Source organism: Esox lucius, chromosome 11 (genome assembly GCF_011004845.1).
Source record: "Esox lucius isolate fEsoLuc1 chromosome 11, fEsoLuc1.pri, whole genome shotgun sequence".
Taxonomy (NCBI): Eukaryota; Metazoa; Chordata; class Actinopteri; order Esociformes; family Esocidae; genus Esox; species Esox lucius.
Window position 1 is genome coordinate 49,919,064 of NC_047579.1, and position 26,029 is coordinate 49,945,092.

General features: G+C 42.0%; 1 protein-coding gene across 1 annotated transcript; it reads right to left on the minus strand.

Moving 5' to 3' along the window:
* Positions 1-5,206: 5,206 nt before the first annotated feature.
* Positions 5,207-25,564, minus strand: rab3db (RAB3D, member RAS oncogene family, b). The gene is made up of 5 exons (XM_010874965.4): positions 25,362-25,564; positions 15,483-15,722; positions 7,753-7,871; positions 7,534-7,658; positions 5,207-7,356 (listed from the first exon to the last, which is right to left on the minus strand). The coding sequence occupies exons 2-5, from the start codon at positions 15,720-15,722 to the stop codon at positions 7,169-7,171; spliced, it is 672 nt and encodes a 223-aa protein (XP_010873267.2). The 5' UTR covers positions 25,362-25,564; the 3' UTR covers positions 5,207-7,168.
* Positions 25,565-26,029: the final 465 nt, after the last annotated feature.

Sequence of the window (26,029 nt, forward strand, 5' to 3'; positions counted from 1 at the left end):
CTTCGATTAGCTCACATTACCTTAGTTCTCTTTGTCAAGACACTGGAAGTGTTATATGGACAAGAATGTTTCTTTTAATTGTCATCAGCTAATCCACCTTACTGATAGTGTACAGAACTGGGGGCCTCTGTGGGCAACTTCATCTTTTACATTTGAGGGTAACAATGGAAGTTTGAAATATTTTCCTTGGGACACAATGGCCCTCATTTATCAAAAGTGCGTACACCAAATTTCCAGCGTACACCTGGCGTACACCCAAAACCACAGTGACTTTGAGATTTATCAATATGGAAAATCTTACGCCGTTTCTACCCAAGAATGATAATTGAGGGCCAATGTGATCCACAACAAATTTACCAGCTTTTCCTTCTTTGGCGAGACATTCCCAAACGTCTTAGTGTTTTAGGATTTCACTCTGAGTCAGAATTTTGTATATTCCTTACCAAGCTTGCAGACAGGTGACTGAAAGGAGAAAAAATTTCAGGCTCCTTCAAAACTGTTGGAAAATCTGTGCCTCTTCACGTCACAGCTTCTGTAAAACTTGCTGTAGAAGAACTAATTAACAGATCTGTCCCATCCCAGCACATGGAGTCATTCATTTAAGGACAGATTGTTTATCACACAGCTAACTACAAAATCTTTGAAAAAAAGGATAATACCTGTCATGTTCAAAGATGGATGCTGTGGACAACTGCTATTCTTTTTCTTTGTTAGACTAAATTGTATTTGTTAAAGAAACTGCTCATGTCAACCTATTCCCATAGTTGTGGTTCAACATTGTCATTCAAGCTGACAATCTGTTCATCATTCGCAATCTAGGAATCTCATCAAAAAAAGTGTGTGTGAAGGTTGAGAGGTCAAGAAAAAAAGAAAAGCTTTTTATTTGGAACATATTAAGTATAAATGTATATATGTGGATGGCTATTAATTGTCAACATGTTTATTGTTATTTTATTGAATAAAATAACAATAATGTAATACTGGTCTGTTTTTACAAATGGAAAATGTTTTCATGAGATTTGAATGCTTTTGTATCCTCCTTACAAATACACACGAAAATGAATTGCAGGAAATGTTTTTTCTTGTATGAATTTATTTAGCTCAATAAGAATACTATTATAAACTGGACAAGACAAGGCCTATCCATTAGGAAAGCTTTTAATAATGTTTTTTAAGTATTTTTAAGTCATAGGAATATTATAGGTACTGCATAATACATTAAACGTATTGGACATGTTGAAGTTATTATAGGTAAAAAAAAAATACAATAGGGTATCCAATAATAATTCTATAGTATGTACATAGTTAAAGAAATGTATAATAGCATACTATAAGCTAACTATAGAGTATTATGAAACATTGATAGTTTCTTTTTATAATCCTATAGGGCTTTTTCATAAGTGCCATTTTAAGAAGGAATTTATGGAATATATTTCCCAAGCAACTCAGTTCCATGGGGGCTGTATGCATGACATGCCTGAACTTAATAATTTAGCATCAGAATTTCACATTAAAACAACAAAACCTTTATCTATTGTACTATATACTCTGTTCTCATTAAATACATTTGTAGTTCACTCATTGAGCAGACACTTATCCAGAGTGACTTTCAGTTAAGATTTACAAGCTTTTCCATCAAATTCAGATCCTAAAAGAAAGAAATAAAATTATATATATATATATATATATATATATATATATATATATATATACATACACACATACACACACACACACACACGCATATACACAAATGAGAGTATTTGTTTTTATAGTAAAAACACCATATGCATGACAACACAACATTTCTCAAAAAATATATATAATGTTACCTTTACACACACAGAAACTACCATTAGGTACTTTAACTTGGTACATTAACTTAAAGGTATGTTTATTGGGGGATTCAGAGGTGAACGGAGTTGTCACTGTCATGAAGCAAAGTCCGTCCCAATCACATTAGAAGTTCCACACTAGAAAGTACAGGCTATATTCCCTAGATAGACAAATTCAATTAAAACTGACAAAATTATGTCAGCCTAATTGTGGTGTAGGTTAGCTATCATATTCTAGTCTACCAACTTGTTAACTTGGCTGCATTGATTTATCTTAACGTTACTGGGTATAATGCAGCTTGTGGATTTTCCAACTCTAATACAGTAGGGCGGGCCATTTCAATTGATTTAGCCCTTTAGATTTAGAAAATCTGACCTATGTTTTAAAGATAGTTGAATTGTCTTATGGGAAATGGGGATCCAGGAAATGTGTTGATATTTCACATAAGTGACACAATGTTGTGTCTAGTCATTTTGTCCAGACACAACAAATGTGATCATCTTCAAAGTCACTAAAAGTTAAGCCCCAATTCAGCCAGAAAACAGCAACAGCAATAGCAGCATCTTTTGGGGAGGCGGGTCCAGTCCGCCGTTTTGTGATGAAAGGGAAGGGATGGACTGAGTGAGAATTTCAATGATTCATAAAATAGTTGTTGGCTTATGAACTGGTGGAAGACATCAAGTTCTCATTTGAGTAATCTTGTTGGCAAAGGGCGGGAGCTGTTGAAGTCCGAACTGCCAATGTCAGGGATATCCTGAGGTATAGCATCTACTTGAGGGAGCAAAGTGAAGATGACAGGAGGAACTACGCTGTGGACCAGCTGGTGAGGGACATCTACCCTGGTCTGATTTGTCAGTGGAGCAAAGCTAATGCTCTTTTTATGCCACCTATTATCAATGAAAAGGTAACTATCATGTCCAAGCTCAAGGAGGTCTGGAATCAGGCAGTGAAGTTCTCTCTTGGGAAGAGGAAACGCAATTCCAAAGAGAGTTTCATGGTCAAGTTAGACATTTTATTTGATATTTTGACATACAAGTGTCAGATTACCAGTTGTGAGGGGAAGGCTGTGAGATCTGTGGGATCCAAGCCCACATTAACTGTTTCTGTAGCAGAGAGAAAAAGATTCCTGTGAAAGAGCTTGCTTACATCAAGGGACAGAAAGAGGTTGGAAGTAAAGGACCCCACCAAATGGGGGCCCTGATCTGCCAGACCATAAGAGACAGGTAAGGACATTGGAAAGGCAGCAGATTGAAAAGAAGGCAGAGTAAAGGAGAAGGAACAAGGAGGAAAATGCTGCAGCAGCAGAGAAGGCAGCCAGGAAAGATGTTGAGAGATATTTGGCAGATGGTGACCAGGATATGGAATTGAAGAGAAGTAATGCCGAGGATAAGCTCTTCCCTGAAACTAAACCTGAGCCTGTTGCGAAGGTACAAAAAAAAACTATGATGAGATACCAAACATTGCCCTTGCTAGTGTAAGGTATGGCATAGGGCCAACTGCAGCTATAACAACCACTGCCCTGATTGATGCAGGAATCATCATAGAAGACAACACAAGTAAAGTGATTGATAAGAACAAGGTCAAGAGAGCACAGGAGAAGTTGATGAGAGTTTGAGGAGAAATGCAGGGAGAAGGGGGGGGGGGGTCTCCTGCATCCTCTTCGATGGGAGGATTGACCTGACTAATATGATGGAAGCAGAGGGCAGTGACCAATCTTTTCCTGCAAAGATCAAGGAAGAACACTTGTGTTGCTGGAGAGCCTGGCAGTAACCATCTGTTCCATTTTATCCCAGAAAAAGCCACTAAACAGGAGTCACATGCTGAACAGATTGCTATGGTCCCGTTTTCCTTGATTCTGCTACAGACTCGGATATTAATCCAAACGTCACCCAGATCTCTGCTGGCTCTCCACTGATCAAGTTGCCGGACATGGTCATTCAAGATCTCTCAACTGATCGACACTATGGCTATAAGATTGTCTGTGCACTCAGGGATGGAGTGCTTCCTGCCAAGTTGGCTCTGTTGGAGAGTGGCCCAGTGAACCACAGCCACTGGCTCACCACAGCAAACAGACTTCTCAGGCTCCGGGTGTCAAACCACAGATTTAAAGGAAAGAACTTGTAGAAATGTGCAATTAATTGTCGAATTCATCATTGGAGTGTACTATCCATGTTCGTTCAATGTGAAGGTCAAGCACTCCTGGTCACATTGGTGACTTGATCAGCTGGTCTGAAGGTGTGTCAAAGCCCTCTCTCACCTGCTCCCTAAGCACCTCGGAGGTGAAAAACTTCATCAATACCCCCATGGAGGTGCTCAACTGGCCTTGCCACACACAAAGTATTGAGAGGGTTGTTAAAATGGTGACTGAGGCTTCTGCTTAGTACTTTTCACAGGAAAAGAAGGATGGTGGGCTCAGGAGACCAGCAGGAGGCTGATGTCCAAGAATGACTCAAAGAAGGACTTGTGCAAACTGGCAAAGTTCAGGAAGTCAGGAGATTGTTCCTTGTAATTGTATCCAGTGATATTCATGCAAGATTACTCTTATAACTGTTAATATCTTAAGTGGTACAAAAGGTTAAAATTGGCAATTTAGAAATACAAAATGTATGTAGGTTAGAATCATCCAATCTAAAAAATAAACTCATATTTGAATTCCCCATAAAAAAAAAACATAATTTGGACAACCCGATCATGTTAGGATTTCCTTCAGATTCATGTAAGAACCTGAGTATGACCTACCCTACTAATGCAGTTCCACTGCCATGCAGGTGATGTCTAGTGCAGATTTAACAGAACCAAGCCTTCAGAAAATTCATCCTCAGGAAATGCGGTAAAACCAAACCACATTCGATCCAAACACATCCGCCAGCAGAAAGAACATATTTGAATACACTAAAACCCTTACTCAGGACAAAGCTTGACACAATACCAATGTAATGTGTTGTTTTTTTCAGCCGTTTCACAGTCAACAATTACAAACCAGTAAAATGTGTAATATCACAACAAAACCACTGGCTCATAGCAGATAAATAGCAGATTACTTAATGAAATCAGCTAGCGAATATCAAACAGTGAGTTGGCAATCAGCAGTGCACAAAGACCTTTGGGCCGGACCCAGCCCACAGAGAAGCTTTGGCATGAACATGCAAGGTTGCTATCATGCAGAAGCAGTGCTTGACCCTAACTGACACTGAATGATGAAATGTCGGTACAGAAGGCCCGCAATTTCCAATGTAGACGGTTTAGGTGCCTTATTGGTCCTTCCGTTTCAGGACATGATTTGGAAATTAATTAGCATGGATGTGCTACTTGGCCAGTCACCACACGAAATAGCCAAATTCTGTCAGTAACTTAGAACAGTAACAGTACAGGCAGTTTATACTGACACATTTTATTTCACAACAATTCAGGTTACAGGACATGGGGTTGAAAAGCCTTGTGCGGTCAGGTTAGGGCAGTAGAACACAAAGGACGTGTGGCTCGGGGGGATTAGATAGGACATGTCGGTCAGATGACCTGCGTCAGTGTTACTTGTGTTATACGACTTCCTTGCAGAGCACAGATAAACCCAATATTGCTCTAACATTGTTAGAAACAGGATATATCATACTTTAACTTTTCCCCCTTTCTTCCATTTCCTGTAAGCAGTATGGCAGTGGTTAAATAACTAGTAGTGTACTATTATTTTTAAGACATGGTTAAATGGCAAGCAAAACAGAGAAGGGGATTAAAGAAATGGTACAAATGATCATGTACATAAGGTAGAAAAAGGCCAAAGCAACAGAATGGCTGTGATTGGATAATCTCATTGATTCATTAGAAACAGCTCCATCTGGAAGGTTTCCAAATTAGTACATAAACAGTAGTAAGAAACATACAGTTAGCTGCCCAAATAATGGAAATATTTAAGTGAGGAACACACAGGTCACTGAAACCAGGTGCTTCCACACAGGTGTGCAATGAACATCCCATTATGCTCAGGGTCATGTATATAGATATTGGGCAGGCCCAACTGACTCTTTTTGCTGGAACTAAAGTGATAAATACTTGCTAATGTGTCATGATATGACATGGTGTCATCTGAGACAGAATTATTCGCCACCATCCACAAAAAATTCTATATTATATGTCATGGAAGAATGGTTCCACAACCAGCCAAAATAGTTCAGACACTTGTAGAATATGTGCTATTGCATGCTGAATCTGTTCAGTCAGCTTGTGCTGGCCAAGATCTATTAACACAATATGTTGGTGTTTCCTTTATTTTGACCGGTGTCTGTCTTGGTGCTGTTTAAGATGTCTTTAGAAATCTTTGGTCCTCCTTCACAACCCCGGACAGCACACGTCATTGTGGTAGCCACTGGCAAACTTTACTGAGGTTATAATGTAACTGCTCAGAGTATTTTTCCTTCCATTTATTTTTTATTAAGTATGTTAAAAAGCAGATTTTTGGTGACAGAATTGTGTGGATGTAGTCTGACAGCTGATTGGCGAGTTCAAATTCATCACCCTAAGCATTTTTTAAATGGTCTCTAAGATGTTTGTTGTGGAGTTTATGTTTTTTTGTTTAATTTGAGCTCTCAAACACTTACATGGCTTTTGTCAAAAGATGCACACCAGAATCTTAAGCATCCATTGGATAAAAAAAATATAATAGGAATTGAAACAACCAAAAAATAAGTAGTTTTTTGAAGAGCGTAACTCATACAGAATGTGACCCAGTTCACAAATGGATGATAAAGTACACAGAAAATGTAAACATGTTTCGATACGTAGACAACTTTCAAAACCAAGGGCGGAAATTACAGAGTTTTGATTTCAGCAAAGGGAACCAGATTTATTTTTCTAAAATTAAAGCCATTAAATAAAAGCTGTTTCGGTGGATTCTCCCTGCGATAGAGGCAGTTGACTGGGGGACTCAGTGGGGGCAGGGGGTGTATAGTGGGACAGTACTGGATGGACAGATGTGAGAGAACTCCATGGTAATCTCTGCTGCCTGCTCCATAGTTTACACTATAGTGGCTATGTTAGGAGTGAAAGGCTGGACTGTGGGGTGACAGGTGGGGTGTTTTACACCCACAGTGAGAGGGTTTGGTGTGTGTGGTTATAGAGGGGAGTGTGAGGTGACAGGTCATGTGTTTCCCACCCACAGTGAGAGGGTTTGGTGTGTGGTTATAAAGGGGAGTGTGGGGTGACAGGTCAGGTGTTTCCCAACCACAGTGAGAGGGTTTGGTGTGTGGTTATAAAGGGGAGTGTGGGGTGACAGGTGGGGTGTTTTCCACCCACAGTGAGAGGGTTTGGTGTGTGGCTGTTAGGGGGAGTTTAGTGGGGTTTAGCAGCCACAGCCCCCATGGTTCTCTGGAGGGGCGTCCTGTAAAGCAATGCCCCTATGGTTGGACATCAGGTTGGCATCTCCATCCATGCTCTCGTTCATCTTCTCACAGATGACGTCTACCAGCCGCTCAAACACCTGCTTCACGTTGATGTTATCCTTGGCGCTGGCTTCAAAGAACTGGAACCCTGTCAGACAGAGATGGTATTACAGAGGAACAATGACTTATTCTGGGGAGATCTTAAAAATAAGCAGATTACTGAATGATCTGTGTCCCCTTTGGCCTGACGTGTCTGTGTTCTCATGTACACTGCAACGGCGTGCAAACTGTTTTGTGAAGACTGTGTGCTGTCCTGCATAATCACCCAGGTCTTCGGCCAGTCTCTGGCTGTCCTCTGTGGGGACTAGCCGGTCATCCTCTAGGTCACACTTGTTTCCCACCAGGATCACCTGTGCGTTGTCCCAGGAGTATGTCTTAATCTGGGTTGCCCTGTATGACAGCGTGAGAGTAGACAAAAGCACCGTCTCAGAAGGCGGCAGGGTGCCTATGGAAGTTGTGATCTCCTTATCCACCCCTCACTGACCAGTCCTGAACTGCGTTGAAAGAGTCCTGGTTGGTGATGTCATACATGAGCAGGAATCCCATGGCTCCTCTGTAGTAGGCGGTGGTGATGGTCCGGTATCGCTCCTGTCCGGCTGTGTCCTGTGGGGTACAAGATAGACAGTCATTCTTCACCGTATTTATTGAAAAAAGGTTAGATCCAAACGTGTTAAATTGTGTGGTTTTTGTGAGACCTGAAGGGGGCAACATTGGCTAAGGCCTGCTGAGTAGAGGGGGGATGTGTTTGTCTGTCTGTCTCTCGCCCACGTTGTCGGTCTGTCTCTCTTGCCTGCATTGTCTATTGGTATGGCTTTTCATGACGCAACATTTGAAATATAGCAAGTCAAGAAGGCTACAATTAAAAACAGAACATAATACAAAATGTATTTGATAAATAAACATGCCCCTGTGAAAAGTCTATTTAAAATCAGCCAAATCCTCTCCACCCAAATAAAAGAATTAACAAGTCTCAGGTACACAACTGACACACTGACATCTGTTATCCATGTCCATCGCAGTAAACAAACCCTCATCCACTAACAAGAAAAACCCAGTAAGAAAAAAAAAAAAACAGAAAATGGTGAGTGTCAGATAACATTTCTCTGGTGACAGCTCTATAGTTACCTGTTCATAACTGACATCTTTCAATTAAGCAGAGCTTGCGCATGATGTCAGAATTTCTTCCCTTGGTCAGACATATCAACTGTCCCTAGCACTCAAACCGTTGCCCGGTTACCTTGCCTGGGTCTCTCATTTGCATTGGGGCCTTTACATCAGTGAACAGTGAGGGGGGTGGGGCATTTGGGTTGCCCAGGTAACAGTTGGGTCTCTGAGGTTTATGAATGCTTCATTATCACCAATAGCATGTAGGGTAGTCAGGCCAAACAAACTCACACCAATTTAAAGATAGCAAGAGATAAAGCTGTTTTAAACAAAGAGCGCACACCTTGCTCTAGAGAGGCTACTACTCAGTGAATATGTGAGTCATCCGGCCTCACCCAGGAGTCAACCCAGGGCAATTTGTGTTGCATTTGTCTGAGACATACCAGATGCATACATTCATATCAGATTTATCAAAAAATTTGGCAGGGAAAAGGTATTTTTTTATGCACTAACCAAATAGCCTGTCCACATGGATACAATTATCATCCAAGTAAAGAACACAAGGTCTGTCTCCATGAAGGCTATTCTGGATGATGACAATGCACGTGTAAAATGGTTGGGGGTCGGAGCCACAGATATCCCCAGGACCCTTATCAGCATGTGTCACCCGCTCCTGCTGCCCGCACAACCCAGCGAAACACTAAGCCTTGGGATCCACAGACACCAGGTTTGTGTTTGTGTGCGGGTGGGTGTTTCAATGAGCAGTTGACTCATTGTTATTTCAGGTATCCTCTTTGAATAAACAGTACGTTTCAGGTTGAGAAAGAGGGATGGTAATAGTAAAAAAAAAAAAAAGCTTTAAATTAAACCAATATTCAAAACAATTACAAAAGGATCATTTAAAGCCTCTCTTGTGGTAAAAAAAAGAGGAAATCCACAAAAGAGGATTTTCGTGCAGCAGTGTGGACAGGACTCTACCTGTAATACAATCTTCACAGAGAGGTGAGGCTCGGAGGGTTTGGGTCAAACAGAAAGCTGCAGATGAACATCACCTGGCCATTCCAAAGAGTTGATCATTAACTGAACACTTGATCTTGAAGCTAGGACATGCTTGCCACGTCCACCCTACTTGACATTATACCTCTCCAATTTAAAAGTCTTTGCTCGTTACTCATCAGATGGTATTCAATGATCCCGGGCCACTGTTGACAGCATTATGTCAAAACACATGCAAGACACAGAATCATTGGGTCAGATGGTCTGTGTTTACATTGGTGGACACATCTGCTGCTGATTCATCTTCCTCACCGGATGCAATACCATATACCAGGTTGTTAGTCATATTTAATCTTAGCCTTTACTGTACATGGAATTCGTTTTTCCTTGGCTGACCTTCAGATGTCAGAGGACTAGCCTACAAAGAGTTTTCTTTTTTTAATCATATAAAACTGGCTTTATTATTATTACATACACTCACCTAAAGGATTATTAGGAACACCATACTAATACTGTGTTTGACCCCCTTTTGCCTTCAGAACTGCCTTAATTCTACATGGCATTGATTCAACAAGGTGCTGAAAACATTCTTTAGAAATGTTGGCCCATATTGATAGGATAGCATCTTGCAGTTGATGGAGATTTGTGGGATGCACATCCAGGGCACGAAGCTCCCGTTCCACTACATCCCAAAGATGCTCTATTGGGTTGAGATCTGGTGACTGTGGGGGCCATTTCAGTACAGTGAACTCATTGTCATGTTGAAACCAATTTGAAATGATTCGAGCTTTGTGACATGGTGCATTATCCTGCTGGAGGTAGGAGGATGGGTACATGGTGGTCATAAAGGGAAGGACAATGCTCAGGTAGGCCGTGGCATTTAAACGATGCCCAATTGGCACTAAGGGGCCTAAAGTGTGCCAAGAAAACATCCCCCACACCATTACACCACCAGCCAGCACAGTGGTAACAAGGCATGATGGATCCATGTTCTCATTCTGTTTACGCCAAATTCTGACTCTACCATCGGAATGTCTCAACAGAAATCGAGACTCATCAGACCAGGCAACATTCTTCCAGTCTTCAACTGTCCAATTTTGGTGAGCTTGTGCAAAATGTAGCCTCTTTTTCCTATTTGTGCGTGTTGTGGCTTCACAAATGCTTTGCTGCATACCTCGGTTGTAATGAGTGGTTATTTTAGTCAAAGTTTGTCTTCTATCAGCTTGAATCAATCAGCCCATTCTCCTCTGACCTCTAGCATCAACAAGGCATTTTCGTCCACAGGACTGCCGCATACTGGATGTCCTTCCCTTTTCATACCATTCTTTGTAAACCCTAGAAATGGTTGTGTGTGAAAATCCCAGTAACTGAGCAGATTGTGAAATACTCAGACTGGCCCGTCTGGCACCAACAACCATGCCACGCTCAAGATTGCTTAAATCACCTTTCTTTCCCATTCTGACATTCAGTTTGGAGTTCAGGAGATTGTCTTGACCAGGACCACACCCCTAAATGCATTGAAGCAACTGCCATGTGATTGGTTGATTAGATAATTGCATTAATGAGAAATTGAACAGGTGTTCCTAATAATCCTTTAGGTGAGTGTACATTGTTGGTTGCAAAGTAACAGGCCTTACCAAACCACACATCACCACTTTGGTGAGCACAAAACCCATTTCTAATTGGATGCCCTGTTGCCCTCCAAATATCATAAGGAATTTCCCAGAATATGTTGCTTAATATACAGTGGGGAGAACAAGTATTTGATACCTGCAAAATCGGCAGTGTTTTCCCACTTACAAAGCATGTAGAAAGCATGAGTGATGGAATCTAAAACAAAAATCCAGAAAATCACAGATTTAAGTAATTAATTTGCATTTTATTGCATGACATAAGTATTTGATACATCAGAAAAGCAGAACTTAATATTTGGTACAGAAACCTTTGTTTGCAATTACAGAGATCATACGTTTCCTGTAGTTCTTGACCAGGTTTGCACACACTGCAGCAGGGATTTTGGCCCACTCCTCCATACAGACCTTCTCCAGAGCCTTCAAGTTTCGGGGCTGTCACTGGGCAATATGGACTTTCAGCTCCCTCCAAAAATGTTCTATTGGGTTCAGGTATGGAGACTGGCTAGGCCACTCCAGGACCATGAAATGCTTCTTACAGAGCCACTACTTAGTTGCCCTGGCTGTGGTCGTTGTCATGCTGGAAGATCCAGCCATGACCCATCTTCAATGCTCTTACTGAGGGAAGGAAATTGTTGGCCAAGAACTTGCGATACATGGCCCCATCCATCCTCCCCTCGATACGGTGCAGTCGTCCTGTCCCCTTTGCAGAAAAGCATCCCCAAAGAATGATGTTACCATCTCCATGCTTCACGGTTGGGATGGTGTTCTTGGGGTTGTACTCATCCTTCTTCTTCCTCCAAACACGGCGAGTGGAGGTTAGACCAAAAAGCTCTATTTATGTCTCATCAGACCACATTACCTTCTCCCATTCCTCCTCTGGATCATCCAGATGGTCATTGGCAAACTTCAGACGGGCCTGGACATGTGCTTGCTTGAGTAGGGGGACCTTATGCGCGCGATGCAGGATTTAATTTCATGACGGCGTAGTGTGTTAGTAATGGTTTTCTTTGAGACTGTGGTCCCAGCTCTCTTCAGGTCATTGACCAGGTCCTGCCGTGTAGTTCTGGGCTGATCCCTCACCTTCCTCACGATCATTGATGCCCCACGAGGCGAGATCTTTCATGGAGTCCCAGACTGAGGGAGACTGACCGTCATCTTGAACTTCTTCCATTTTCTAATAATTGCGCCAACAGTTGTTGCCTTCTCACCAAGCTGCTTGCCTATTGTCCTGTAGCCCATCCCAGCCTTGTGCAGTTCTACAATTTTATCCCTGATGTCCTTACACAGCCCTCTGGTCTTTGACCATTGTGGAGAGTTTGGAGTCTGTTTGATTGAGTGTGTGGACAGGTGTCTTTTATACAGGTAACGAGTTCAAACAGGTGCAGTATAATACAGGTAATGAGTGGAGGACAGGAGGGCTTCTTAAAGAAAAACTAACAGGTCTGTGAGAGCCAGAATTCTTACTGGTTGGTAGGTGATCAAATAATTATGTCATGCAATAAAATGCAAATGAATTACTTAAAAATCATAATGTGATTTTCTGGATTTTGGATACAAATTTGACTTCTACAGGCGTTGTAGGTAGGAAAACCTGCAAAATCGGCAGTGTATCAAATACTTGTTCTCCCCACGGTATACATTTCATTTCAATTATGAATGAAGTCCTTAACACAACAAAATGTGGTGAAAATGAAGGGGTCTGAATACATTCGGAAGGCATTGTAGTTAGTTATACTACACAGTGCAGTAGCTTGAGAATGGAAACTGAAAGCAAGTTTTCAATAGAATGTTTAAGAGGATGAAGAAGGATAACATGCAAGTCAAATTTTATAATTGACCAACTATATGCTGGGCTGGACAAAAAACAGACACTTAACAATGTTAATATATTGCCTTCAGAAATGCACCAATTCATCTTTGGAATGCTGTCATATAATTCCTGAACTGGGTGTAGTGGGATATTGCACCATTCTTCAAGAAAAGCCTCCAGTTCTTTGAGCGATGAAGGAGGTGGAAATCCACTCCAGAACTTCCTATAAAGGTACAATGACATTCAGAGCTGGGGATTGGGAGGCCATAGAAATCTTTTGACATCATCGTGGTGTAAAACCACTCTTAAAATGTGTTTAGCAGTCTGTATGGCGCCATTATCATCCTGGAATATTAGAACATCACTAGGATATAGTGTTTGCACCATTGGGTGCACCTGGTCCTGTATAATTACCTCATATACCTTGGCTGTTATACGACCATGCAGAGCAATCATCAGACCCAATGACTCCCACAATATGGCTGCCCATTCCATTATGGATCCACCACTATGTTTACCAGTTGGCAGCAGACCTTGTTGGCTGACGGCATGCTTTCGCTTTCTCTTAACATAAACCCATCCAGATAGGGTAAACTATGACTCATCACACGTATTACTTTTTTCCAATGCCCAGGGGTCCAGGTTTTGTGCTTCTTTCTCCAACCCACGTCACTGTTTGTTAGCCTTGGATACAAGCAGTCTCCGAATGGCAGCCCTGCTATAAATTCCAGCTATGTGAAGTTCAAAATGTACAGTTTCTGTTGAGAACGGGCCGTGCTTAAAATGTAAATTTAGAGGTCCCGGATTACAAAGTGAATGCAGATTGTGAAAAATATTTTTGGAAGGAACAAGTTGTAAATCTTTGGAAGGAACAAGTTTAGTTTTTTTATTAGATATATTTTAGTAATTTTTTTACCACTTTGTTGGCGAAACTCTAATGTTTTATACTTAAGACAGATAACCCCATCTGCCAAAAAACGTGCAGGTCCCAATAGGTACCGGATAAGAGTCCCCAAGTCCTGGATATGGATCCAGAGGTCCCAGATCCAGATCCGGCACAAATTAAGCACTGAGAATGGGTCACAGAGATGCTGATTCAATTCTATGGTAATTTTTTTGGCTAAACATTTGGGGCATTCAGCAACAAGTGTCTGTTTATTCCTGTCCGTCAGCTTTGACTCTCAGCCAATAGAATGCTGTCATGATTCTTCAGACCGACACGTTGAACATTTCCCATCGATACATTTAATTATTTTGCCGTTTTTGTCACCAATGCACCAGCAATTCGGGCAACAATAATTTCCTTTTTGGAAATCTGTTAGTTGCCTCACGTTGCATTAAAAACTGAATTATCAAATGACTAATTGTCAGACCTCTTTTATATGGCAGACACTATACAACCAAAAGCATGTGGACATCACTACAAAAGATTGAGTTCAGGTGTTTCAGCCACACCCATTGCTCACAGGTGCATAAAATCCAGAACATAGCCATAAAATCTCCATAGACAAACATTGGCAGTACAATGGGTCACACCACAGAGCTCAGTAACTTTAAACATGGAGCTGTCATAGGAAGAAGCGGAAGTGATGAATCACATTTCACTATCTGGCAGTCTGATGAACGAATCTGGGTGTGGCGGATGCCAGAAGAACACTACCTACTAGAATGCATAAGGCCTACTGTAAAGTTTGGTGGAGGAAGCATAATGGTCTGGGGCTGTGTTTCAGGGTTTGGGCAAGGCCCCTTAGTTCCAGTGAAGGGTCATCCTAATGCTACAGAATACAAAGAAATGTTAGACAAGTGGGTCCTTCCAACTTTGTGGCAACAGTTTGGGGGAAGGCCCTTTCCGGTTCCAGCATGACTGTGCCCCTGTGCACAATGCAGGGTCCATATAGCGGCAAAGGGGGGGCCAACTCGCTCTTAACGCTCATGCATTTGAAATGGGATGTCTAACAAGCTTATATGGGTGTGATGGTCAGATGTCCACATATTTTGGGTCCTTTAGTGTACATACTACTAATTGGCAGTCATCCTAATATGACCTCTGCAGCTGTGTTTGTAATTGTGATTTAGTTACTTCAATGTTAAAGGTCCCTTTCCAATTGATGTTTCCCTTGTTTTATCCACTGCCTGTAGTCCTACATCTTTTAGACCTAGCCACAGTACTATCACAGCAACTGTCCTGATATTAACTTATATTGTCAAAGCTAGGATGAGACATTACGCTGTGTTGCTCTGTTTGTTCACCTGTCGAATACATTTTACACAGTTGCTCACTCAATCTTACTGAAAAAAATATGTGTTCATTGGGCCTGGCCAAGGACACTAGCCTCTGGTTTCAAAATTACCTCAGCAATGTAATTTAGGATTAAATCTGTAGTCTACATAGGTGTTCCACAAGGTTTAACTTTGGGTCATTTTTGTTCACTCTGAATATTAACCTGTGACTCCTGGAGAAATTGAACATTTCCTTTATATGCTGATGACAATACGGCTATGGCTCCCTCTGCTACTGGCTAGTTGTGGACATACCACAGGCTTACCACCTTGTGCTTTTGATGGGATGTGTATGAGAGTCCTCGATGATAGCCAACCCTTGGTACAAAGGTGGCCATCTTGCTTTAGAGACCACATGTAGCAACATCGTAATCTCTAAAAGTAACTTACCCATATCTGTAGCTTTATCCTCTTATCATTGCGAAACACAGTCTTGACCTTAAAATCTATGCCCACAGTTGACACGAAGGCTGGGGTGAAGGAGTCATCAGCATAGCGGAAAAGGAAGCTGGTCTTTCCCACACTGCTGTTGCCAATGATCAGCAGCTTGAACATGTAGTCAAAGTTTTGGTCAGCCGCATCCTTCTGAGTGGGCTGCTGCTGGAGGCGGGAGTCATTTACCAATGCCATCTAGAGTGGAAGACAGGAGTGTGATGGGGTGAATTAAACACCAAACAATCGGGAGTATTTGGATGTTACACATATCTCCAAATTAAGTAGGTAAATAAAAATAACAGACCAGGACGTGTTCCCTAAATCATTACGAATCAGTAACAGAATAAAGATTGTCAAGAGTCATTTTCAAACCTTCCGCTAACTGGATTATAATGACTCAGTAATTTTCAGCATCTGTGACTAGGTATCAAGTTTTATACCCTAACATATGTTGTTCTGTCTGCCATTCCTAAAATTGTGAGGGTGCAATTACCACAAGGAATATGTGCAATAAGGGAGTCCATTGCCTCCTCTCTCATCTCCTCAACTGGTGTAAGGGCTGCACACCATTGATTCTCACTGTTGAGGATAGCCTCAGCCTTATCTGATCAAGCGCTTTTTGAAAGCACTGCTTCTGATATGAGCAAAACCCAAACATAGTTGCCTATCAAATACGTTTTGGACCTGACTTCCAGAACATTCTATAGATAAAAGTGCTTACATTTTACCTATTTTGAATATCTCACTATACCATTACACATCCTTTTGATTATCCTTAAAACAAATATATTGTCAAGATTGATATAGAGTGCCTGAAGGAAGTCGACCACCCCCCCCAGCACCTTTTCCCCATTTGATCCAGTAATCATGCAAGTAAATAAGGATTCATAGAGTATTTGTTTTATTATTGTGATGGGAATCTCCACCCCTTAAGAAAGAAATCCTAAACGATAGAAGGTGTAACCAAAATCGCCTGTGTTCAGTTGCAGTGATTCACATGATTTACAGATAAACTCAGCAGATTCTACAGACACAGATCAGTGCATGGGCAAATGTCAAAGGCCTGAATATCCCATAGAGTACAGTCAAGATGACTATTAACAAGTGGAATGTGTAGCACCTTCAAGAACCTTCAAGAACACGTGTCATAAATTATGTGGGGCTCATTGTTTGCCTTAGCAATTACCACAAAGGGTTAAAGTAAGATTCAGAATGCTGGGAAATCCAAATCCAACTGTTTTGCTTGAAACTAAGATACTATTTCTTGGTGTTTAAAACATTAATTCTATGCAAAAAAAATATTTGCTATAGCACTATGAATATCTAATTGTGAAATGAAGAATCTCTCCTTCTCTATTATAAATATTAAGCTTAAAAACAGCGAGTCCCAAATGGTCACTGGCATAGCGAAGCAGGCTGGTTAGCGGTCGCATGATCTAACAGTAGTAGCGATACAAGTGCCAGTAGCACTTGTATTGGGCTAACAGGCTACCATGAGACTGACCGAACAGGCTACCATGAGACTGACCGAACAGGCTACCATGAGGTCCACGACAGCTTTAACAGAGTAACAGGCTTTTATGAGCAAGACTGGTCATCGCGAGTATGGCACAACTAGATCCCAAGATCTCCAGGGGTCTGGCCTACATGGTAGGATGGCAAGCCTCCTTTGAATCTTATTTGCAATATGCCAAAAAAATAAAAGCGCTAATCCATAGGAAAGTGTTATATGGATACGTGCATTTTCTGTAATTCTGCATAAGGTTTAACTAAAGGAATTATAACTATCTAGATTAATCAGCTCAAAAAAGTGTATCTAAGTGGGCAACAGTTTAATAGTATCAGCCACCATATTTTTTGCGTGCAGTGGAAACTTGAAACAACAAAAATAATTTGTTCTTGTACCCAATCAGTACCTGATTGTGAATAGTCTTGTACACAATTTCTGTCATAAATATGCTTTTGAACACATCTACATTCATGTGGACAATACCATAGTTAGAGATTTATGTAAAAAGGTTGTGAATAATTTAGAGCGAAAAGGTTACTGAGACATTTTCAACATTCACCTTTTTCAGAGAGGGTGCAATTCAATTGTTTGGTAAAGAATACATGCACACAATGCATTGCACATTTTTAAATGTTGAAATATGTCTGGTCTGTACTCAGGATTTAACCTCAATTTACAACCATATGAACGATAACACGAAGATGGGGCCTATAAATTAAGTCACATTCCACTTCATTCAACCCTAGCACATCTACTATCCCAATAGTTATTTTTCCCTCAGAACATAAGCCTGCTAAATCCTGATCACGTCAGGCACCTTTAGACTGTGGCTCAATGAGTCTTAAAGAGTAAATCTCAACACCAATTTCAGCCGGTGCCTCACCACTTAAACATTCTTTTGAGAAATATATTCTGGTGAAATGTTGCCCGTAAGTATTACATTTGGCCATGAATAAATGTTGTCCAATCCAAATGGTAGAGGCTATCCAGCAAAGGATACATAGGAATGCTTCCTTCCAAAAATCACCCAAACGAGGCCAGTAGCAGGCAACTAGCTACCTTGATTGGGAAGCAACTCGCTGGCACCCACAGCCACATTCGGTAGTCATCTGCCTCGAGGCAGTACCATCAGCCAGTAGAAGAACACTTTTCTTACTTTTAGAAGCCCACAGTCATAGCCCAGCCTCTGTTATAATCCTGAATTTAGGCTACTCATCACATTAGGAGTTATACAAGGTTCAATTGTTGCCAGCAAATACTTTATTGGGTGATTAAAGTAACACTAGCATGCCACAGAATCTGCCATAGTAATTAGGTACATCTCTAACATCACAGGGATATTTCACTGCCATAACAGAAACAGGCCTCCATTACCGTAAGTAGAGTTGAAATGGCATTCTTTTTTAATGCACTGGAGAAACATTCTTCCTGTAAAACACATAACGGTCATTATGATAAACAGGCCTTCTGTGGTCTCTTGGCTGGCTGTAAGATGAATAAAGTCCATTCTCTTACTCTGTGGCTACTGCAGAAAATCTGCTTTATTGATTGGTTTGCAGCTGCACATCTGTTGCTTATCAAAGAAAGCTTGTTAACACGGATGAGGGAATAGCTGTTGATAGACGATTTAGTAAGGTCATTCAGTGCATTCCTAAAGCAGTCAGAGCCTTCACTTTTTCCACATTGTTACATTACAGCCTTATTCTAAAATGGATTAAAATAGATTTTTCCCTAATTAATCTATACACCCGATAATGACCAAGCAAAAGCTGATTTGGTTGCACAGCTAACTTCAGGTCCCTCCAGAGTTATATCAGGGTCAAGTCCGGTCTCTGGCTGGGGCACTTAAGGACATTTGCTGACTTGTCCCAAAGACACTACCACATTTTCTAGGCTTTGTTCTTAAGGTACCCCCAGGGGTACGTTGCGGTACTGAAGGGGGTACGTGAGATTTATAAAATTTTAAAAAAGATGAATTCATTTAAATTATTAATTAATTTAATTTAAAAGATATATAAAATCATCCATGATTACTAAAAATATCATACGAAAATAGGTTTAATAAAATGTTTATGTAAACCACATTTTTATATAAAATGTCTGATTGTAAACTACCTAAATCAGAGAAGAATTTGAATCACGCCCAGCGGGAAGCCAGTTACTCTACTGGAAACAAACAGACATTTAAATGAAATCCTGGTTAAAACGTAGTAATACTACAGCGGAGAACAGGGAGGATGAAGAAAAAGAGAAAGCCAAAGTGGAGCCAAAAACAAAATACCGTCAATAACAGCAGGGGTATGTTTTGATGGGATTCACGGCAACAAACGGCAACCCTCCCCAGGCATTGTGTTTTTTCTGTGGGGAGAAACTAGCTAACAGCTCGAAGAAACCGGCGCACCTCCAGAGACATCTCAGCACCAAACATCAGTGTCATGTTGGAAAACCACCAGACTTTTTCAAGAGAAAACCTGCTGAGTTTAGATCATCGCAGGAAACAATGCGAAAAGTCTCCACAACATCAGCCAAAGCGCTACTGGCGTCATACGCGGTGTCACTGCTTGTGGCTAAAGCAAAAAAAGCCGTTCACGATCGCTGAGGACCTGTCACTCCCAGCCGCTGTTGTATTAGCTGAGACAATGCTGGACAAAAATGCCGCGGATAGATAAAAAATTGTGCCTTTGTCTAATGACACCGTTTCCCGCAGAATAGAAAGAATGGGAGCGGATATTGTTGAACAAGTTGTGGGAAAACTTGGCCATCATTATGAGATTTATTAAAAACATTGTAAATGAAAAACTGTTGTTTTCCCCTCTAAGCTCTTGCAGAAAAGTACATTTTCATAAATGTCGTTGATATCCACATACCTCACAAAAGCAATGAGCTGTGCCATGCCACTGACATCGGTGGACTCATAAAATGCTTCGCACATCACTATATCCTAGTCATAGCTTTTCTATCTCAAATGGTTGGGACCGGTCAGGGGGTACTTGGCTGAGAAAGAAATAGGGGGTACGTCATTGAAAAAAGATTGAGAAGCACTGCTCTGATGGGACCTGTGCACACAGCCCAGCACCGAGCAGCTTGATTGGCATTCACCAGAGAACACCAGAATTGGCAGGTCCGCCATTGGCGCCCCGTTCTCTTCACAGATGACGGCAGGTTTACACTAAGCACATGTGAAGATGTGAGTTTGGAGATGCCATGGGAACGTTATGCTGCCTGCGGTGGGTCAGTGATGGTCTGGGGAGGCATATCCGTGGATAACCAACGATACCTTGACTGCCGAGGATTTATACCGGGATGAAATCCTCAGACCCTGCATCAGACCTTGGCAGTGTGCCCTGGGTTTCTCCAGGTGCAGGACAATGCCCGGCCTAATGTGGCCAGTATGTGTAGGCAGTTCCTGGATGACAAATGCCATTGCCATTGACTTGCCCTCACGTTCTACAGACCTGAATCCAATTGATAACTTCTGGGATGTTATGTATCGGTGCATCCAACGCCACCAAGTAGCGCCACAGACTGTCCAGAAGCTCACTGATGTCCTGATACAGGGCTGGGAGAAGATCCCCCAGGACTCCATCTACAGTCTCATCAGGAGCATGCCCAGATGTTGTTGGGAATGCATGCTGGCATGTGGGGGCCACACACACTACCAAGTCACATAATGAGTTGCCGTGATGGAATTCACACAAGTTGGAACAGCCTGTGATTTCAATTGTTTACTTAGATTTTCGGTGAGTTTGAATCCAGCCCTCGATTGGTAATGTCTGCTCTGCCAACAGAATCTATTCATACATTTGTAAATTTGTTCATCATGGCCAGAAGCTTGAACTAAGCAACATTAATGTTTACCTATGTCACAAGGCGTTGCTGCCAGCTGCTGTATTGTTGAATCTAGACCGTGCTGCTGCTCAACAACTTTTATCAAAGACATTTCAAGGGCAGATATGACAAAGTAATTCTTATAATTGTTTTGCTTTTCTTTTCTCTTTCAATGCCAGACATATGTTTTACATTCTCTTCGGTTAGTTAGACCTCTTCGAGCTTTTAGCTAAATCGCTGGCACCTGTTCACCCACAGAAGCTCTGTGTGTGTGTGTGTGTGAGTAGGTTGTCAATGTGATGAATAATTTACAGCAGTTGTTCCACCCTAGGCTTGTTTTCAAATGTCATTTATATTTGGTACATTAGTGTATGAGGGTGTTCGGATGGTCATGTTCTGTTTGTTGTGATAACAAAACGTAGTGATCTTAATGTATAGTTGTTGTGTTTTCATAAGCTGGTGTCCCCAGAAAAACATAAATCTCTCATTTAGGTCCCGGGCTGAAAAAGTTTAAAAGGACATTTTGTAAAATTTGTATATAATTGTAATCAAGGAAAATGTTGATTATAGATCTGGAGTAATGATGGAAAGATAGGGTTTTTGTGAAACCCCATCTCTCTTGGGAGAGATCTGGGGAAGCCCAGGCAGACCTCTTTGCACACCACCCTTGGCCTCTGGGGCTCCTTTACGCTTTCCCGCCGCAACGTTGCATAGCTCGTCTGCTGGCACGGGTCCAATCGGATCGTTTGCATCTGGATCCTGGTGGCACCGGAACGCCCCGCGGCGATCTGGTACCCGGACATAACTCAACTGTTGGAAGGCCGTCCGTGGGCGATTCCTCACGGACGGGATGCACTGTCCCAGGCCGAGGGCATGATCGTGCGTCCCCCATCGCTTTTAGAGACCCTCGTGGTCTGGCCCCTGAACGGGACGGGCTGACCAGTCGGGCCTGGTCTGCTGTGGTGGTACGTACCACCTCCAACCCGTACTCCACGAGATGGGACATGTTCGTGACTCGGTGCGAGTGGTCTTTCTTGGACCCTCTATGCTGTCCAGTTGAGGAGATTCTGACCTTTTTGCAGTACCTCTTTGATCTGGGGAGATCACCTTCTTTTCTAAGATGCTACGCCTCGACGATCTCGGCTTGTCCCAAGGGTTTTGCCGGTAACGCTGTTTTCAGCCACCCTCTGGTCAGACGTTTCCTTCTGGGTACACGCTGGCAGCGCCCTGTGGTCAGATTCGGAGCACCACAGCGGGACATCTCTAGAGCGCTCAGGGCAGTCTGCGCGCCTCCTTCTGAACCCTTGGATCGGATCTCCCTCAGACTCTCTATAAGGAGTTCTCGGCTCCTCGCTTTGTGCTCTACTAAACAAGTGAGTGATCGGTGTTCGCTATCCGTGTGCCCTCGTTCCCAGTCGACTCAGGTTTGGGACAAGTTTGGTGCTTGTGTTTTTTGGGAGACACGCCTTGCGCCCCGTGGCGTGCTTGTGTGTTACTCATGTGTGGCTTTATAATTGGACAGGATCGTTTCAGTCTCCTAGTACAGCCTTGTGGTTTTCCTGTTGTTCGTTCTTGCACCCGCGCCTTCTGGCATGCTTTTGTTCTATAGCCCTGTGGTCTAGCGGGATTGCGCTGGTCTATGATTCTCGAGACCCGGGTTCGATTCCCTATTGGGGTGTTATTTTAGACCTTTTCCTTTAGTCTTGTGATGAGTCCCTCGTTCTGTACGGTATAGATGGTCTATTATACATATTTTTTTACGCATTTATTCCTTCCTGCCTGCCGGTGGCAGACTTGAAGTGAGCGGGTGCTCAGGGGACAGTCTTTCAGACTTGTTGGATTCTGTTGGGCCCAACAGGGAGTACATCCTGGCTTGCACGCTCCGCCGTAAACCACCTCCACAACATGTAACATTAGTTACCAGGAAGGTAACTCCAGTTATTTGAGTGCAGCGCAGCCCCCTAGACTTGATGCCCTTCCTTCCCCCGTTTTTCTGGCTGAAGAAATTGTCAGGAGGGTCATGTAGGGTCATGTATGGGCACAGGTACCTTTACAGGGGCAGGTGTGCCCCGTTTGGCTGAGCCATGTGCATAATACTTTTTCAGTGACGGCGGGGTAAACCACTAGGAGCTAAGCCCTCTGGGAGGCTCCGCCCCACTCATGTAAATGGAGTTACATTCCCTCTAGGAGGCTCTGCTCCACTCATATAACCAGAGTTACATTCCCTCTAAGAGGCTCCGCTCCACTCATGTAACCAGAGTTACATTCCCTCTAAGAGGCTCCGCTCCACTCATGTAACCAGAGTTACATTCCCTCTAAGAGGCTCCGCTCCACTCATGTAACCAGAGTTACATTCCCTCTAAGAGGCTCCGCTCCACTCATGTAACCAGAGTTACATTCCCTCTAGGAGGCTCCGCTCCACTCATATAACCAGAGTTACATTCCCTCTAGGAGGCTCCGCTCCACTCATATAACCAGAGTTACATTCCCTCTAAGAGGCTCCGCTCCACTCATGTAACCAGAGTTACATTCCCTCTAAGAGGCTCCGCTCCACTCATATAACCAGAGTTACATTCCCTCTAGGAGGCTCCGCTCCACTCATATAACCAGAGTTACATTCCCTCTAGGAGGCTCCGCTCCACTCATATAAACGGAGTTACATTCCTGGGAACTAACGGTTTCACTATTTCCTTGAACTGGCTAAAACACATTTCTTGAAAGTTTTTCGTTCCTACCTAGTTTGCAACATGCAACATGAATCACGAATTATCTCTGTTTAAATCCTGATCTGAAAAGAAATTTTGTTTTGGCATGCCTTCCTACAGGCTATGGTAAATGTTTCATTTATCAATCAGGGCCGACAGTCTGCGATCTGTTCAAATTGAAAATGGACAAGTCAATAATACTGGAACTGTCGGTTTGTTCTTTCAGCTAAAATCTTTTGGACCATCTGGGGGTTCAGACTGTTGTGCAATTTCTTATTGTTCAGAGTTTAGAATTGGCTTTTCCCCTCACAAAACCACTACTATTTTCTACCTCTACCACACTTCTTTTATAATTTAGAAGATTGAGACAGGAGCCACACACTGCTTTAGAAAACCCATCATTCAGCATTACCGGTCATATTATATCTTCTAAAGCAAGCGTGTAGTCCGATCGCAATAATAACAACTTACCTAGAAACACTGTCATTTGTTTCTCAAAGACCATTATGGTTCACCACCAACGCAACATACATCTACAGATTTAGTTGGAGTTTTATTTGGTGATTTTGCTGCTTCTTCACTTAGTTATTGCACCTAATAAGCCCCTCCCAAGCAATTAATTTGATTGGGTTAATGTGTTCCTGAAAAAGAAAAAAAAGAAAAAAAGTGTTCCCTTTCCAACAAAAATCCCCAGGCCTAGTGACAAGCTAGGCCTGGTTTAAGAGGCTACCTGAGGAACATATTCAGAGCGGGATTCCAGGGGCCTGGAGCTGTCTGCGGTGCTAACCATTTCTCACAGGGCATCATTTAACTTCTACTTTATATAGGCAAAACATTTTATTTTCTATTTTTAAAAAATCATATAGTGTAGCTTTAACGTAGTTTAAGGGTTCATCTACTGTGTCTGAACACATTTTAATAAGATTAGATGGTGTTAAAAATATATGTTACACTATAAAATCGTAATTTAATATTGAGACAGCTGTTAATAAAATGTTTGAAATGCAATTCTGTGATGTAGGCCTACATGAAATATGGCAATCATAGCACATAAACAAATAAAAAATGGCAGTGTTGGATCGGTACTATTGGCAGACTTGCTAATCAAAGTTCAGTACTGAGAATCGGTATCGGTGTATCCCTAATGCTTCCGGATATGTTCCCTGAATATTACAAAATCCAAATGTATGATTGTCGTAAAGGATGTGGTAAATACCTGGCATCTTACTAAAGATAAAAGCCCTTTTCATGCCGCATGTTTCGCATTTATCCCGTACACATCAAAGTTACATAACATAGGCTCCTTAAGTCCGGAACATGTATTAGGCTACATATTAGCCTACCGGTTGCCCGCTGGCAGACAATCATCTCTTCCTTATGTTGCGTGATTGTTTTTGTTGTATGCCGCACAAAGATTGCTATGATCACAGAAATGTCCCGTACGTCAACATGATGATGCAACCCGTAGGTTCCCAAAATCTACACCAAGTGTGCTTACTTTCTGAAATGTGTGATTCTTAAAACTCCCCACCCCAACATACTGTCTTGAGTATACAAATATAGTTATGGTCGATGCTACCTGTCACAGTTCACGATGTTAAGTGTCGATTCACCTTAATATTGTAACAAACCCTATGCTGAGATGGCTGTAGAAGAGAATCGGCTTGACCTCCTGTCATTTCACTTCAAAGCGTACCAGGTGTATAATTTATGATGGCAAAATTGTTTCTCATTTGGACCAAACATTTGAGAAGGAAGAAAATACTGACCAAACATTTTTCCGCCGCTTACCTTCTCTTTGAAGACGGAATTGCTTTGCCGGTTCCCTTCTCTTGCCTTCAATATTATGTCCTTTCAAGTAAAAAGCGAAGTTCCCGAAAGTAGTTTTCACCAAGCTGAATTCCTTTTCCGCTGCACTGTTTTCCTGAGCGCTTGCGGAATGGTACAGGCACGCAGGCAGCTCCCGGATCTCGTTTGTGTACAAAGGAACACATCGTCAGAGACCGAAGCAGTAGGTGTAGTGGCCACCCCCCCCCCCCCCCACGACAATATACACTTTGCGCTGTGAACTTATGGCACTGGCGCACACACACATACGCATGTTAGATATATAAATGACCCTTATCCATTATTTAACACTAAACCTAATCATACTTTAGCATCTATAACCTAACGTTTAAGCCTAAACGTAACCTAACTCAACCCCAATTCTAAACCTAATTCTTACTGCCTAACATTAACTTGAACCCTAATCAAAATACAAACTTTTGCCATAAACCCAAACCTTAAACCAAAAATTAGATTTTTCTAAATGGGGACTGGAAAAATGTTACCATTAGTTAGTTGCCTTTTTCTTAGCCACAATTTAAGGTCGTTTTTGTCCTAAATTGTACCTTTAATCACACGTGAGCACACTAACAGAGATCTTCATGAATCACATTTGTAGTGTGTTTTGTTAC